General features: G+C 48.6%; 1 protein-coding gene across 1 annotated transcript in view; it reads left to right on the top strand.

Moving 5' to 3' along the window:
• The first annotated feature begins 763 nt into the window (after window positions 1–763).
• The window catches only part of LOC139392896 (uncharacterized protein KIAA0930 homolog), a 63,506-nt gene continuing 45,731 nt past the window's right edge, over window positions 764–18,538 (top strand). The window contains exons 1-2 of the mRNA XM_071141219.1: window positions 764–1,144; window positions 18,105–18,256. Of these exons, the coding sequence (XP_070997320.1) occupies window positions 1,003–1,144; window positions 18,105–18,256 (294 nt within the window). The 5' untranslated portion in view covers window positions 764–1,002. The remainder of the gene's footprint in view (window positions 1,145–18,104; window positions 18,257–18,538) is intronic.

Below are 18,538 nucleotides of genomic sequence, written 5' to 3'. Positions count from 1 at the left end.
AGCTCCATTGAGGCTACAACCCATAGGAATCCTCAACCAACTGACTACTTTCAACTGTCAGGAGCATGGTGAAAACCTTCAATGTCGCTGCCCATGCCTAAAATCGCCATTTGGACACTAGAGGCCTCTAGCATTCTCTATGGTCTCACATTAATAATTGAGTCAATCTACAACATGATTTTTATCGGCCATTCTTCATCATATCGTGCGATAAACGCGGAACCAGGCTATTTATGGAAGATTGACATGAACTAATGCCTTGGCTTGTGCAGTAGTAGGCCTAGATATAAATTATGACATTAGAAAACGGACAGATGGGTTTGTAGCCTACTGTACTGGATGTGCTGTAATTGACAGTTGTTGATTGTCTGGAAAAAAAAATAATAAACACTTAGAAATAATTGCATCTAGAACTTGGAGGAATCCTGAAAACGGAGAAAAAAAACGTCTCGTACCAATTCCGTCATCTTCGGAGATCACCGGGAGCTCGCACCGAATATCCGCTGCCCCGCCTCCCCTCCCCTCTTCCCGTCAGCTCGAGACCAACGGAAACATCATAGGCCTGTCCGGCTGATCCACACGCGGGAAACGTATCTAGGAGACATATATACATTTGATTTGTTACAACGTGCCTGGTATTTGACTGTTTGCTAGAATGGAAATGTTCACCTAAAATATCCATTTATGAGAAATCGACGTAAATGGTCACTTCTCCTTTAAATGTTCTCTGTTGTTCTGCATAATATCCAGGAAGTGTGAGAGCATTCCTCCCCAGCTGATCCAGAGAGCCAGACGGAAGTCTCCTACTCAGAGGCTTTAACATTCAGCGGTGACCAGACAAGGGGACCGTGTTATTGGTAAATATCGTCTGGAATAAATCCCGTGGATTATCCGTGGGTGGTTTTAGTGGAGACACGGCCCGGTATCCCCACCGCCTCTGTCTTTCTCCCGGTCGGTCGGGTGGATCTGCCGTGGTAGGACTGTCATGAGCCCGGGCTGGGAATGGCATCCTCTCCCAGTGTTTGTAAGAAGGTCGGGCCGGTGGAGGAGAACGGAGAACCGGATCATTCTCTACAAGAGATGTTGAAGGCGATAGCCGACGAACGGAACCGTCTTACTGTCAGACAAGAAACTAGTGGACTTGGTGAGTAGAGGTTTACAATTTGCACTGTTGAATTGATTAGATCGGTGGCCTATCGCGTCTTGCAATATCACCAACAAATAGCTTGTTTGGTTACACGCTTCATGCTCATCCGGTTATGTGACTTTGTGACTGTAATTTGTAAGGGACAAACTCTCAAACCCTTGTTATTATCTGTAGAGTTTAAAGCAGTCAAACCTATATTTCCCCGCGGTTGGTTGCTTGTGAACCCGCCTACAAATTCCGACTGTTTTAACGTTTTAGAAACGTCGATCATCGCTTGCGAAACGGTTGCTGGTATATCAGCGCGAGAGAATCTTTCTATTGTAAAGACACTTACTGGAGCAGTTTAGCACAGATCCGGGTGAGGAACTACACTTCTTCCCCGGTGATGCTTACCCACAGGTGTTCTGGGGATGCGACATGTAAAGTGTTGGTCCCTTGTTTTAATGAGCTGAAATAACAGATCCCAGAAATGTTCCAGACAGCACAAAAAGTTTCTCAAATGTTGTGCTCCACTTTGTTTACATCCCTGTTAGTGAGCATTTCTCCGTTACCAAGATATTCCATCCACCTGACAGGCGTGGCATATCAAGAAGCTGATTAAACAGCATGATCATTACACAGGTGCACCTTGTGCTGGGGAAAATAAAAGTCCACTCACATGTGCAGTTTTGTCAAACAACACAATGCCACAGATATCTACATTTTTGAGGGAGAGTGCAATTGGCATGCTGACTGCAGGAATGTCCATCAGAGCTGTTGCCAAATAATTAAATGTCAATTCCTCTACCATAAGCCGCTTCCAAAGTCATTTTAGAGAATTTAGCAGTACGTCCAACCGGTCTCACAACCACAGACCACGTGTAACCACGCCAGCCCAGGACCTCCACATCCGGCTTCTTCATCTGCGGGATTGTCTGAGAGGGGGGAGGGGGGGGGAGTGCTGAGGAATATTTCTGTCTGTAATAAAGCCCTTTTGTGGGGGGGAAGAACTCATTCTGATTGGCTGGGCCTGGCTCCCCAATGGGTGGGCCTAGCTCCTAAGTGGATGAGCCTATCCCCTCCCCGGTCATGTGAAATCCATAGACTAGGGCCTCATTTATTTATTTCAATGGACTGATTTTCCTTATATGAACTGTAACTCAGTAAAATCGTTCACTGTAGCTACCTCTATCCAGTCTCTGAAACTAGCTACATCATTACACTGTAGCTACCTCTATCCAGTCTCTGAAACTAGCTACATCATTACACTGTAGCTACCTCTATCCAGTCTCTGAAACTAGCTACATCATAACACTGTAGCTACCTCTATCCTGTCTCTGAAACTAGCTACATCATAACACTGTAGCTACCTCTATCCAGTCTCTGAAACAAATGCCGATGCTTCATGGCTTTAGACAAGGCTGTCTGTGTATCATAGTGCACTGACCATTGGACTGATGAGGAATCAGGTGGCCTCAATGGTCCTAAACAGTCGGCTATAGTGTTGAACAACTTGTGATATCCATGTGAATATTATTGCATCCCCAGGCCACCAGACTTGTCCCCGGCCAGGAGAAGGGGGGGGATTCTATATTTTGATATATTATTGCATCCCCAGGCCACCAGACTTGTACCCGGCCAGGAGAAGGGGGGATTCTATATTTTGATATATTATTGGATCCCCAGGCCACCAGACTTGTCCCCAGCCAGGAGAAGGGGGGATTCTATATTTTGATATATTATTGCATCCCCAGGCCACCAGACTTGTCCCCGGCCAGGAGAAGGGGGGATTCTATATTTTGATATATTATTGGATCCCCAGGCCACCAGACTTGATATCTGGGTGTTCAACTTTGGCATCAGGAAGTTATTTTTTGACCTTTTTTGAAAACCACATGATAGAAACATTTTAAAAATGGATGTTTCAGGCGATATCACAGCAACCGTAGGGAACTTGGCTCATGGATAGAAACAACATCAGTAACTGTGTTTTCTTTCTTCTCAATGTTTCTGTACCACGGCTGCCTCCTGAACGAGTCCATTCTCATTGTAATGTCACCCACAGCTGCACACCTGCCTAAAGGCTCATTATCATATGAAAAACCCTTAGAGATGAGCTCCGGCGAGGTTATTCATGACTAAAAATGAACCCAAATCGTATTTTTTTTAAAAAGCAGCCAGAAAGCAGCTGGTGTGGAAACAAAACGGGTGTATTCATTAGTGCACATCGCAGGGAAAAAAACAAACGTTGCACAATTCCAGGTCGGTCCCTCGACGTTTCAGCACCTCTGTTTCCGTTTGCCTCCTAGTGGTTACACGCCACGCTCGTCAACGGGCCTTTAGTTGGCCATGAGGCACGAGGGGGGTGTGGTATATGGCCGATATACCACGGCTAAGGGCTGTTCTTAGGCACATCCATGTAGTGCTGTTCAAGATAACACATTCCTGTAAAAATGAGCCTTTTGTAATGAGCAGCAGGTGTGTTCTACTGTCAGTTCTGTGAATACTGAGGGTACAGTATTTTTTTAATTTAACATTTTATTTAACTAGGCAAGTCAGTTAAGAACAAATTCTTATTTACAATGACGGCCTACCGGGGGAACAGTGCCTGTTCAGGGGGCAGAACGACAGATTTTTACCTTGTCAACTCGGGGATTCGATCGATTCAGCAAACTTTCGGGTTACTGGCCCAACTCTCTAACCACTAGGTTACCTGCCTCCCTCCTGTATGACCATCTAAATATAGTCTCTGGTATCCCAATGTGGACTGAAGACCGGATTATCTCTCTCTGAGTGTCAAGGTGAATGTGAACGCAACATCTAGGCTCGTCTACAAAAAGTCCTTGGTTCAACAGCGTAATCTGAGGGAGAACCTCAGAACACTAATCTGCATTCTACACTAGAAACGTGGTGATTTTGCCAAGCGTTTGTTTGTCTCTCAGTAGTGGTATTGTTCTGTCAGGGACGTGTCATCTGTATTCCGTTCTCAGCATGACGTCGCCGCAGAGCGCTGGGCCTCGTGTCAATATGATGTCACCACAGAGCGCTGGGTCTCCTTGTGTCAATGTCTTTCTCTCGTTCTCGATCTGTCTTTCTCTGAGGCATTTTACACATCTAATCAATAGCTCTGTTACTGTTATCACTGAAGGATTAGGATGGATAGACATTTTAAAATATAATGACTAGTTGAACGGCAGCATGAATAGCCAGTGTCCGGGACAAGGTACCACGTCTGGTGAACTGGTCAAGGCTCGGTAGCCGCAGGCAGAACAGCAGAGACTGGATCAGCAGCACGACCAGGTGGACTGGAGACTGGGTACAGCCAGGAGTCATCAGACCAGGTAGTCATGAGGGAGGGTCTTAGGGCTCAGGTCCGTCTGAAGGGGAGAGGGAGAGAGATGGGAGAATTAGAGGGAGCATATCTAAGATCACACAGGACACCAGATAAGACAGACTGACCCTCGCCCCCCAGCACATAGACATAGACACAGCATACAGTGGGGCAAAAAAGTATTTAGTCAGCCACCAATTGTGCAAGTTCTCCCACTTAAAAAGATGAGAGGCCTGTAATTTTCATCATAGGTACACTTCAACTATGACAGACAAAATTAGGAAAAAAATCCAGAAAATCACATTGTAGGATTTTTTTATAAATTTATTTGCAAATTATGGTGGAAAATAAGTATTTGGTCACCTACAAACAAGCAAGATTTCTGGCTCTCACAGACCTGTAACTTCTTCTTTACGAGGCTCCTCTGTCCTCCACTCGTTACCTGTATTAATGGCACCTGTTTGAACTTGTTATCAGTATAAAAGACACCTGTCCACAACCTCAAACAGTCACACTCCAAACTCCACTATGGCCAAGACCAAAGAGCTGTCCAAAGGACACCATCTTTTTAAGTGGGAGAACTTTGGCACAATTGGTGGCTGACTAAATACTTTTTTGCCCCACTGTATATACTGGAGACTGAGATGGGGGAGCAGACACTGTGGCCCTGCCTGGTGATGGGCACCAGGAGTAGTGCAGAACCGGTTTCTATGTGGGATTTAAAAACAGGAACAGCATCATCCGCTGTGAAAGCTTTCCCTCTGACCACGGCTTTGCAAAGGTTATTAAAGGATAGAGACGACCAAGGTGTTGACACCATTTTTGTTGTTGATTGGCTTCCACATGTTGTTCTGTGGGGACCTGCTCGGGGCCCTGCTCGGCTGTGATGTGGCGTCTGTAACAGTCAGACGCAGGATGGTTTGAGGACTCTACTGTCTCTATAGGACCCTGGTCCCCTGTATCAAAATGCTGTATGTCTCTGTCTCTATAGGGCCCTGGTCCCCCTGTATCAGAATGCTGTATGTCTCTGTCTCTATAGGACCCTGGTCCCCCTGTATCAGAATGCTGTATGTCTCTGTCTCTGTAGGACCCTGGTCCCCTGTATCAGAATGCTGTATGTCTCTATAGGACCCTGGTCCCCTGTATCAGAATGCTGTATGTCTCTGTCTCTATAGGACCCTGGTCCCCCTGTATCAGAATGCTGTATGTCTCTGTCTCTGTCTCTAGGACCCTGGTCCCCCTGTATCAGAATGCTGTATGTCTCTATAGGGCCCTGATCCCCCTGTATCAGAATGCTGTATGTCTCTATAGGACCCTGGTCCCCTGTATCAGAATGCTGTATGTCTCTATAGGACCCTGGTCCCCTGTATCAGAATGCTGTATGTCTCTATAGGACCCTGGTCCCCTGTATCAGAATGCTGTATGTCTCTATAGGACCCTGGTCCCCTGTATCAGAATGCTGTATGTCTCTATAGGACCCTGGTCCCCTGTATCAGAATGCTGTATGTCTCTGTCTCTATAGGGCCCTGGTCCCCTGTATCAGAATGCTGTATGTCTCTATAGGACCCTGGTCCCCTGTATCAGAATGCTGTATGTCTCTGTCTCTATAGGACCCTGGTCCCCCTGTATCAGAATGCTGTATGTCTCTGTCTCTATAGGACCCTGGTCCCCTGTATCAGAATGCTGTATGTCTCTATAGGACCCTGGTCCCCTGTATCAGAATGCTGTATGTCTCTATAGGACCCTGGTCCCCTGTATCAGAATGCTGTATGTCTCTGTCTCTATAGGACCCTGGTCCCCCTGTATCAGAATGCTGTATGTCTCTATAGGACCCTGGTCCCCTGTATCAGAATGCTGTATGTCTCTATAGGACCCTGGTCCCCTGTATAATGAATGCTGTATGTCTCTATAGGACCCTGGTCCCCTGTATAATGAATGCTGTATGTCTCTATAGGGCCCTGGTCCCCTGTATCAGAATGCTGTATGTCTCTGTCTCTATAGGACCCTGGTCCCCTGTATCAGAATGCTGTATGTCTCTATAGGACCCTGGTCCCCTGTATCAGAATGCTGTATGTCTCTGTCTCTATAGGACCCTGGTCCCCTGTATCAGAATGCTGTATGTCTCTATAGGACCCTGGTCCCCTGTATCAGAATGCTTGCTGTATGTCTCTATAGGACCCTGGTCCCCCTGTATCAGAATGCTGTATGTCTCTATAGGACCCTGGTCCCCCTGTATCAGAATGCTGTATGTCTCTGTCTCTATAGGACCCTGGTCCCCTGTATCAGAATGCTGTATGTCTCTATAGGACCCTGGTCCCCTGTATCAGAATGCTTGCTGTATGTCTCTATAGGACCCTGGTCCCCCTGTATCAGAATGCTGTATGTCTCTATAGGACCCTGGTCCCCCTGTATCAGAATGCTGTATGTCTCTGTCTCTATAGGACCCTGGTCCCCTGTATCAGAATGCTGTATGTCTCTATAGGACCCTGGTCCCCTGTATCAGAATGCTGTATGTCTCTATAGGACCCTGGTCCCCTGTATCAGAATGCTGTATGTCTCTATAGGTTGTATGGCTCCTATGGGCGCAGCCAAACAGATGGATTTTTGTTGGTGGTCTGTGCGCCTGTGGAGTGGGTCTAATTTGGCAAACATGTCTCCCGTCAAGACTTCAACTCATCTGATCTTTATTTGTTGTTTGTGAAAATGGATGGACACGTCATCTCTGCTGTCCCTCACCGTAGAACTCCCATTGAGGAAGCTTTTGGATATCACGGATCCAGATCAACGGGCCAGTTGGCCACGGCCCTATGACTCCCTGCCCCACTACCCAGTCCTCAACTCTAGTTACTGATGGCCACGGCCCTATGACTCCCTGCCCCACTACCCAGTCCTCAACTCTAGTTACTGATGGCCCTATGACTCCCTGCCCCACTACCCAGCCCTCTACTCTAGTTACTGATGGCCACGGCCCTATGACTCCCTGCCCCACTACCCAGTCCTCAACTCTAGTTACTGATGGCCCTATGACTCCCTGCCCCACTACCCAGCCCTCTACTCTAGTTACTGATGGCCCTATGACTCCCTGCCCCACTACCCAGCCCTCTACTCTAGTTACTGATGGCCACGGCCCTCTGACTCCCTGTCCCACTACCCAGTCCTCTACTCTAGTTACTGATGGCCACGGCCCTCTGACTCCCTGCCCCACTACCCAGCCCTCTACTCTAGTTACTGATGGCCCTCTGACTATGACTCCCTGCCCCACTACCCAGCCCTCTACTCTAGTTACTGATGGCCACGGCCCTCTGACTCCCTGTCCCACTCCCCCAGTCCTCTACTCTAGTTACTGACGGCCACGGCCCTCTGACTATGACTCCCCGCCCCACTACCCAGCCCTCTACTCTAGTTACTGATGGCCACGGCCCTATGACTCCCTGCCCCACTACCCAGTCCTCAACTCTAGTTACTGATGGCCCTATGACTCCCTGCCCCACTACCCAGCCCTCTACTCTAGTTACTGATGGCCCTATGACTCCCTGCCCCACTACCCAGCCCTCTACTCTAGTTACTGATGGCCCTCTGACTATGACTCCCTGCCCCACTACCCCAGCCCTCTACTCTAGTTACTGATGGCCACGGCCCTCTGACTCCCTGTCCCACTACCCAGTCCTCTACTCTAGTTACTGACGGCCACGGCCCTCTGACTATGACTCCCTGCCCCACTACCCAGTCCTCTACTCTAGTTACTGATGGCCACGGCCCTCTGACTCCCTGCCCCACTACCCAGCCCTCTACTCTAGTTACTGATGGCCACGGCCCTCTGACTCCCTGTCCCACTACCCAGTCCTCTACTCTAGTTACTGATGGCCACGGCCCTCTGACTCCCTGCCCCACTACCCAGCCCTCTACTCTAGTTACTGATGGCCCTCTGACTATGACTCCCTGCCCCACTACCCAGTCCTCTACTCTAGTTACTGATGGCCACGGCCCTCTGACTATGACTCCCTGCCCCACTACCCAGCCCTCTACTCTAGTTACTGATGGCCACGGCCCTATGACTCCCTGCCCCACTACCCAGTCCTCAACTCTAGTTACTGATGGCCCTATGACTCCCTGCCCCACTACCCAGCCCTCTACTCTAGTTACTGATGGCCCTATGACTCCCTGCCCCACTACCCAGCCCTCTACTCTAGTTACTGATGGCCCGCTGACTCCCTGCCCCACTACCCAGCCCTCTACTCTAGTTACTGATGGCCCTATGACTCCCTGCCCCACTACCCAGCCCTCTACTCTAGTTACTGATGGCCACGGCCCTCTGACTCCCTGCCCCACTACCCAGTCCTCTACTCTAGTGACTGATGGCCACGGCCCTCTGACTCCCTGCACCACTACCCAGTCCTCTACTCTAGTTACTGATGGCCACGGCCCTCTGACTCTCTGCCCCACTACCCAGCCCTCTACTCTAGTTACTGATGGCCCTATGACTCCCTGCCCCACTACCCAGCCCTCTACTCTAGTTACTGATGGCCCTCTGACTCCGTGTCCCACTACCCAGCCCTCTACTCTAGTTACTAATGGCCACGCCCCTATGACTCCCTGCCCCACTACCCAGTCCTCTACTCTAGTTACTGATGGCCCTATGACTCCCTGCCCCGCTACCCAGTCCTCTACTCTAGTTACTGATGGCCCTATGACTCTCTGTCCCACTACCCAGTCCTCTACTGTAGTTCCTGATGGCCCTATGAATCCCTGTCCCACTACCCAGTCCTCTACTCTAGTTACTGATGGCCCTATGACTCTGACTCCCTGTCCCACTACCCAGTCCTCTACTCTAGTTACTGATGCTGTATGAGCATCTTGAGGAGGACTCCGGTTTATAGGATAATGAGGTCCTGTGTCATGAATTATCTCCCTCTGTCTCTCTCCTCTTGTGTCTCTCTCTCCTCTCTCCTCTCTCTCTGTCTCCTCTCTCTCTGTCTCTCTCTGCCATTCAGAGGGACCTACTGTTTGTCTCATATCTGTTAACAGGAGACAATGGGAGGCTGTTAACCAACAGACAAGGGACACACTCAATATGTTTAGTTTAGAAAACGTTCATGTCCTCAATGAGGAGATACATTTGTCAGTAATTCCAGTACATACAGACCACATCCCATAAACAAGCAGAACACATAGCAGAGGAAAGAGGATGAGTGATGTTTTAAACATGTCCTGTCTTTGTTCTACTACACTTTATGATTTAGACTGTCAGAGCTCGTTGGACGATCCAGCGTTAACCAGTTAACAAATGGGTGGGCTATTTAACCAGTTAACCAGTTAACAAATGGGTGGGCTATTTAACCAGTTAACAAATGGGTGGGCTATTTAACCAGTTAACACCTTGTTATTCTCCACTGGGACGTCAGTCAGTCTTAGAAGACCAAGTTAGTCTGTCTAATCTCTTTGATGAGGTACCACGTCTGGCTGTGTGTGTGTGTGTGTTCCTCTGTGACAACAGTATGTGTTTTATGTTGTAGTTCCCTGTTTGACAGACCACATCAGAGCGCTGGTCTTGTAGTATAAAGTCAACTGAAATAGTTAAAAAAGAAATAGTCACATTATAGCCTAACATTTTGACTGAGGAAACACAAGAATAGATCTTGGTGATTCTCCTGTTGTCATGAGGTGTTCTAGAACAGAGCAGTGTTCTAGAACAGAGCAGTGTTCTAGAACAGAGCAGTGTTCTAGAACAGAGCAGTAGGAGGTAGTAGGAGGCTTCTTGTATCTGTGTCTGTGTTGCACCACGTTGGAGAAAACAGGCCCTGCTCCTTTCGCTTCTCTCTCCCCCTCTCCTCCCTCTCTCTTCCTCCCCCTCTCCTCCCTCTCTCTCCCTTCCCCTCTCCTCCCTTCTCACCTTCCCCACCTCTCTCCCCACTCCTCTCCCTCCCCCTCTCCTCCCTCCCTCCTCACACTCTCTCCCTCCCCCTTCTCTCCGCCCCCTCTCCTCCCTCCCTCCTCACACTCTCTCTCTCCCCCTTCTCCCTCCTCACCTCTCACCTTCCCCCTCTCTCTCCCCCTCTCCTCCCTCCCCCTCACCTCTCCCCTTCCCTGTGTAGTGAGGGGAGTGGAGAAGGCTGTGAAGGGAGAAACGGTGAGCTCATGGTTGAGTCCAGAGGACAAATCAGTGGTCAAATCCTGCTGCTGTCAGCATCCTGGATGAACTCCCTCCCCCTCTCTCTCCCACTCCTCTCCCTCCTTGTTTTTCCATGAGATATCGAGGAGGGGAGAACAGAGGACAACACTGCAGGACAAGGACAAACTCATCAGTCGTCTCCAGGATTGTCTCACTATCTGCCAGACAGCAGTGTGTCTGTCACTTCTAGCCAGTCTTGTGTTCCTCTGGTGTGGAAGAGGTATTGATTTGGAATCAGTCCTCCTCTGTCCTCCTCCAGGCTCAGGATGAGACACAGGCCTACCTCGTCTCACTTCTCTCCTTGCTCTAGATCAGAACAGTGTGCCATTTGGCACGGAGCCTGAGCCACACAGTGATGAACAACCTCTGTGGTGATTCTCTCCTCCAATCAGCATCGGGGGGAGAGAGTTGTTGAGGTTCTGTTGTGACATCAAGGGATGGCAGGGTAGAGGTTCTGTTGTGACAAGGGATGGCAGGGTAGAGGCTCTGTTGTGACAACAAGGGATGGCAGGGTAGAGGTTCTGTTGTGACAACAAGGGATGGCAGGGTAGAGGTTCTGTTGTGACAACAAGGGATGGCAGGGTAGAGGTTCTGTTGTGACAACAAGGGATGGCAGGGTAGAGGTTCTGTTGTGACAACAAGGGATGGCAGGGTAGAGGTTCTGTTGTGACAACAAGGGATGGCAGGGTAGAGGTTCTGTTGTGACAACAAGGGATGGCAGGGTAGAGGTTCTGTTGTGACAACAAGGGATGGCAGGGTAGAGGTTCTGTTGTGACAACAAGGGATGGCAGGGTAGAGGTTCTGTTGTGACAACAAGGGATGGCAGGGTAGAGGTTCTGTTGTGACGTGACACAACAAGGGATGGCAGGGTCTCTACACACACTTTCTCTATGCGTCACTTATCTCACTCTCTACACCCTCTCTCTCTCCACCCTCACTCTCTCCACCCTCACTCTCTCCACCCTCACTCTCTCCACCCTCACTCTCTCCACCCTCACTCTCTCCACCCTCACTCTCTCCACGCACTATTACCCAGCAAAGTTAAAGCTCAGTGTTTCACTTCCTGACTCTCCCTCTCCTGGGCCCTTGGCTGGTTAGCTAGGTGTTGTGGTTGGGGGGGGCCCTTGGCTCGTTAGCTAGGTGTTGTGGTTGGGGGGGGCCCCTCGGCTGATTAGCTAGGTGTTGTGGTTGGGGGGGCCCTCGGCTGGTTAGCTAGGTGTTGTGGTTGGGGGGGCCCTCGGCTGGTTAGCTAGGTGTTGTGGTTGGGGGGGCCATCGGCTGGTTAGCTAGGTGTTGTGGTTGGGGGGGCCCTCGGCTGGTTAGCTAGGTGTTGTGGTTGGGGGGGCCCTCGGCTGGTGAGCTAGGTGTTGTGGTTGGGGGGGCCCTCGGCTGGTGAGCTAGGTGTTGTGGATGGGGGGGGGGGGGGGCCTCGGCTGGTTAGCTAGGTGTTGTGGATGGGGGGGGGGGGGGCCCTCGGCTGGTTAGCTAGGTGTTGTGGATGGGGGGGGCCCTCGGCTGGTTAGCTAGGTGTTGTGGTTGGGGGGGAGGCCCCTCGGCTGGTTAGCTAGGTGTTGTGGATGGGGGGGGGGGGGCCCTCGGCTGGTTAGCTAGGTGTTGTGGTTGGGGGGGGGCCCTCGGCTGGTTAGCTAGGTGTTGTGGTTGGGGGGGGGCCTCGGCTGATTAGCTAGGTGTTGTGGTTGCGGGGGGAAGCCCTCGGCTGGTTAGCTAGGTGTTGTGGTTGGGGGGAGGCCCTCGGCTGGTTAGCTAGGTGTTGTGGATGGGGGGGGGGGGGCCCTCGGCTGGTTAGCTAGGTGTTGTGGATGGGGGAGACCCTATTCCAAACCTTAACCCTAACCGTAAACAGTCAAAATGAATGCCTGAACTTAACCATCGAGTTTTGAAGTTTATGGACAAGTGTTCTGAAGTGAGACCGTGAGAAATATACACATTTAAAAACCTTTTACCCTTTTGTCCACAATCTGGTGATATCTGGTAGTTAGTCTTGTCCCATCGCTGCAACTCCCCTACGGACTCTGGAGATGCGAAGGTCGAGAGCCGTGCGTCCTCCGATACACGATCCCGCCAAGCCACACTGCTTCTTGACACACTGCTCGCTTAACCCGGAAACCAGCCGCACCAATGTGTCGGAGGAAACACCATCCAATGACGAAGTCAGCTTGCAGGTGCCCGGCCCGCCACAAGGAGTCGCTAGAGCGCGATGCGACAAGGATATCCTGGCCGGTCAAACCCTCCCCTAACCCGGACGACGCTGGGCCAAACCCTCCCCTAACCCGGACGACGCTGGGCCAAACCCTCCCCTAACCCGGACGACGCTGGGCCAAACCCTCCCCTAACCAGGACGACGCTGGGCCAAACCCTCCCCTAACCCGGACGACGCTGGGCCAAACCCTCCCCTAACCTGGACGACGCTGGGCCAAACCCTTCCCTAACCTGGACGACGCTGGGCCAAACCCTCCCCTAACCCGGACGACGCTGGGACAAACCCTCCCCTAACCCGGACGACGCTGGGCCAATTGTGCGTCGCCTCATAGGTCTCCCGGTCACGGCCGGCTGTGACACAGCTTGGGATCGAACCCGGGGCTGTAGTGACACCGCAAGCACTGCGCCACTCGGGAGACAAGACCCGTGAGCTCTTGTTGCTCATGGAAGCAGTCAGGTGGTGGGTGAGTCGTGGTCACTGATGACTGGCCTGTGTGTGTGTATGTGACTATCCTGATGACTATCCTGTGTGTGTGTGTGTGTGACTATCCTCAGTAGCCTGTGTACTGGTGTGTGTGACTATCCTGATGACTAGCCTCAGTAGCCTGAGTCTCTGTCAGGGGGAGAAGTTGTTGATGAGGAGATTTCCTGGAAGCAGTGTCCGATTGGCTGGAGGTTTCATATAACTGCTGAAGTGTCTGTTAGCTCAGCCTCCCGGGTAGATATGATATGCTGGCTGCATTCTGTACTCTGGTGGGGAATGTTCAGCAGCGCTGTCAGATTGTGTGTGTTGGGGCTCCCGGGTGGCGCAGCATCTCAGTACTAGAGGCGTCACTACAGACGCCCTGGTTCCCATCCAGGCTGAATCACAAGCGACCGTGATTGGGAGTCCCATAGGGCGGCGCACCATTGGCTCAGTGTCGTCCGGGGTAGGCCGTCCATTGGCTCACTGTCGTCCGGGTTTGGCCGGGGGAGGCCGTCCATTGGCTCAGTGTCGTCCGCGGTTGGCCGGGGTAGGCCGTCCATTGGGAGTCCCATAGGGCGGCCCACCATTGGCTCAGTGTCGGCCGGGGGAGGCCCACCATTGGCTCAGTGTCGTCCGGTGTTGGCCGGGGGAGGCCCACCATTGGCTCAGTGTCGTCCGGTGTTGGCCGGGGGAGGCCCACCATTGGCTCAGTGTCGTCCGGTGTTGGCCGGGGGAGGCCCACCATTGGCTCAGTGTCGTCCGGGGTTGGCCGGGGGCGGCCCACCATTGGCTCAGTGTCGTCCGGGGTTGGCCGGGGGAGGCCGTCCATTGTAAATGTAATCGTTTGTTCTTAACTGACTTGCCTTGTTGAATAAAGGTAGAATAAAATAAAACAATCAGGCTCAGGAAATGTAGTGGTATTTCAGTTCCCTTTTGTTCTGTCTGTAGAAACTAGACTCGTCTGAGAGGAACAAAGGCTTCAGTTTCAGCATTTATGGTGTCAGCATTAAGAGGAGATTTTCTTTGAATAATGTACAAGTTATTTGAACCAAATGCGATCTTTTTGACACCACGTTATTCGTCAACAATAATGAATTTCCAAAATTGAAGCGATCAAAGCCAGACAGCGCTTCAGTAGATTGAGTTACACTGAATTGAATCTCACTGTAATGAAATGGCATGGAGGAATGTGTTTCTCTGAATGAGCAGTTTAAACTGAATGGCCATTTTGTGTCAGAAGCTGCTGTCTTCCATTAGAGAAGAACCCTGTCTGTCTCCGAAATGGTAGCCCTATTGCCTATATAGTGCCCCAGTGAAACTATATGGAATGGAAACTACTGAGTCTATGGGCTCTGGTCAAAAGTAGTGCACGATGTACAGAGCCTTCAGGAAGTATTCACACTCCTGGACTTTTTCCACATTTTGTTGTGGAAGTGGGATTAAACTGGATTCTGTTGTCATTTTGTTGTGGAAGTGGGATTAAACTGGATTATGTTGTCATTTTGTTGTGGAAGTGGGATTAAACTGGATTATGTTGTCATTTTGTTGTGGGATTAAACTGGATTATGTTGTCATTTTGTTGTGGAAGTGGGATTAAACTGGATTATGTTGTCATTTTGTTGTGGAAGTGGGATTAAACTGGATTATGTTGTCATTTTGTTGTGGGATTAAACTGGATTCTGTTGTCATTTTGTTGTGGAAGTGGGATTTAAAATGGATTCTGTCATTTTGTTACGGGATTAAACTGGATTCTGTTGTCATTTTGTTGTGGAAGTGGGATTAAACTGGATTATGTTGTCATTTTGTTGTGGGATTAAACTGGATTCTGTTGTCATTTTGTTGTGGAAGTGGGATTTAAAATGGATTCTGTCATTTTGTTATGGGATTAAACTGGATTCTGTTGTCATTTTGTTGTGGAAGTGGGATTAAACTGGATTATGTTGTCATTTTGTTGTGGAAGTGGGATTAAACTGGATTATGTTGTCATTTTGTTGTGGGATTAAACTGGATTCTGTTGTCATTTTGTTGTGGAAGTGGGATTTAAAATGGATTCTGTTGTCATTTTGTTGTGGAAGTGGGATTTAAAATGGATTCTGTTGTCATTTTGTTGTGGAAGTGGGATTAAACTGGATTATGTTGTCATTTTGTTGTGGGATTAAACTGGATTCTGTTGTCATTTTGTTGTGGAAGTGGGATTAAACTGGATTATGTTGTCATTTTGTTGTGGAAGTGGGATTAAACTGGATTCTGTTGTCATTTTGTTGTGGAAGTGGGATTAACCTGGATTATGTTGTCATTTTGTTGTGGAAGTGGGATTAAACTTGATTCTGTTGTCATTTTGTTGTGGAAGTGGGATTAACCTGGATTATGTTGTCATTTTGTTGTGGAAGTGGGATTCAAATGGATTCTGTCATTTTGTTGTGGAAGTGGGATTAAACTGGATTATGTTGTCATTTTGTTGTGGAAGTGGGATTAAACTGGATTCTGTTGTCATTTTGTTGTGGAAGTGGGATTAACCTGGATTATGTTGTCATTTTGTTGTGGAAGTGGGATTAAACTGGATTATGTTGTCATTTTGTTGTGGAAGTGGGATTAACCTGGATTATGTTGTCATTTTGTTGTGGAAGTGGGATTAACCTGGATTATGTTGTCATTTTGTTGTGGAAGTGGGATTAACCTGGATTATGTTGTCATTTTGTTGTGGAAGTGGGATTAAACTGGATTATGTTGTCATTTTGTTGTCACAAAATGCACGGTCAAAGTGCTTAACAAATTCTAACATATTTGTAAAGCACTTGTATATCTTGATTAGATAATTATTCATCCCCCTGAGTCGATAAATTAGAATCACCTTTAGCAGTGATTACAGCTGTGAGTCTTTCTGGGTAAGTCTCTAAGAGCTTTGCAAACCTGGATTGTACAATATTTGCAATTTTTTTTTAATTCTTCAAGCTCTGTCAAGATGGTTGTTGATCATTGCTGGACAGACATGTTCAGATCTTGCCGTAGATTTCCAAGCAGATGTGAAAACTGTAACTCAGGAACATTCACTGTCTTCTTGGTAAACAACTCCAGTGTAGATGTGCCCTTGTGTTTTAGGTTATTGTCCTGCTGAAAAGGTGAATTCATCTCCCAGTGTCTGGTGGAAAGCAGACTGAACCAGGGTTTCTCTAGGATTTTGCCTGTGTTCAGCCATAACATGATCCAGCCACCACTATACTAGACAATATGAAGAGTGGTACTCAGTGATGTGTTGTATTGGATTTGCCCCAAACATAACACTTTGTATTCAGGACATGAAGTTAATTTGCTTAGCCAATTTCTTTTGCAGTTTTACTTTAGTGTCTTGTTGTAAACAGGATGCATGTTTAGGGATATTTGTTATTCTGTACAGGCGTCCTTCTTTCCACTCTGTCATTTAGATTAGTATTGTGGAGTAACTACAATGTTGTTGATCCATCCTCAGAGTTTCTCCTGTCACAGCCATTAAACTCTGTATCTGTTTTAAAGTCTGTGTCATTTAGGTTAGTATTGTGGAGTAACTACAATGTTGTTGATCCATCCTCAGTTTTCTCCTATCACAGCCATTAAACTCTAACTGTTTTAAAGTCACCATTGGCCTCGTGGTGAAATCCCTGAGTGGTTTCTTTCCTCTCTGGCAACTGAGTTAAGGATGCCTGTATCGTTGTAATGACTGGGTGTATTGATACACCATCCATAGTGTAGTAACTCCACCGTGCTCTAACGGATATTCAATGTCAGCTTTTTAACATTTTTACCCATCTACCAATAGGTGCCCTTCTTTGCAACGCAAAACCTCCCTGGTCTTTGTGGTTGAATCTGTGTTTTGAAATTCACTCCTCGACTGAGGGACCTCACAGATAATTGTATGTGTGGGGGTACGGAGACGAGGTCGTCATTTAAAAAAATCATGCTAAACATTATTATTGCACACAGAGTGAGTCCATGCAACTTTATTATGTGACTTGTTAAGCAACATTTTGACTCCTGAACGTGTTTAGGCTCCTTGACATAACAAATGGGGTTGAATACTTTCTGACTGAAGATATTTCTGCTTTTCATTATGAATTAATTTGTAAAAAATATGAATAAATCTAAAAACAAAATTCCACTTTGGCATTGTGGAGTATCGTGTGTAGATCAGTGACCAGATAAAATGTCAATGTGATCCATTTAAAATGTCTGTAACACGACGACATGTGGAGCAAGTCGAAGGGTGTGAGTACTTCCTGTAACACGACGACATGTGGAGCAAGTCGAAGGGTGTGAGTACTTCCTGTAACACGACGACATGTGGAACAAGTCGAAGGGTGTGAGTACTTCCTGTAACACGACGACATGTGGAACAAGTCGAAGGGTGTGAGTACTTCCTGTAACACGACGACATGTGGAACAAGTCGAAGGGTGTGAGTACTTCCTGTAACACGACGACATGTGGAACAAGTCGAAGGGTGTGAGTACTTCCTGTATGGATGCCGTTTAGGATGGACAGTAGAGGTCGAAAAATCCTAATCGGTCGACCTCTAATGGAAAGCCTGAGATTTAACATCTCCTCCAGTCCATCTCCCTGAGGACCAAAGCCAATAGCCACCGAGACTTATTACAGTAGACCGTTTCTCTTCGAGTTTACTGTAAATCAGGAGTGGCCCGGGTCCCGTCCTCCTCTTGCTCTGATAACTGTGATAGGACCGTTCCAGGGTGTTTTAAGGTCTGACCTGTGTGTTTTTGATCCAGGGTGTTTTAAGGTCTGACCTCTGTGTTTTTGATCCAGGGTGTTTTAAGGACGACCGCATCGTGTTCTGGACATGGATGTTCTCCACGTACTTCATGGAGAAGCTGTCGCCGCGGGAACAGGACGACATGTTGTTTTACGTCCGCAGGAAGCTGTCATACGTCAGCCCCGACCAATCAGAGGGCAAGAAGGTGAGTGAGTGAGTGAGACTGTCTCTGGCAGAAGTTGTTTTCCCTTCACCTCAGTGTGTGTGTGTGGTTTGTTACTGTTGCTCTGGGACACAGTATAGTACTGTGTGTGTGTGTGTGTGTGTGTGTGTGTTACTGTTGCTCTGGGACACAGTATAGTACAGTGTGTGTGGTGTGTTACTGTTGCTCTGGGACACAGTATAGTACTGTGTGTGTGTGTGTGTGTTACTGTTGCTCTGGGACACAGTATAGTACAGTGTGTGTGGTGTGTTACTGTTGCTCTGG

The sequence above is a fragment of the Oncorhynchus clarkii genome, chromosome 33 (assembly GCF_045791955.1).
Source record: "Oncorhynchus clarkii lewisi isolate Uvic-CL-2024 chromosome 33, UVic_Ocla_1.0, whole genome shotgun sequence".
NCBI classification, from domain to species: Eukaryota; Metazoa; Chordata; class Actinopteri; order Salmoniformes; family Salmonidae; genus Oncorhynchus; species Oncorhynchus clarkii.
Note: the sequence above shows the minus strand (reverse complement) of the source record. Positions and strands in the feature narration are given on the sequence as shown.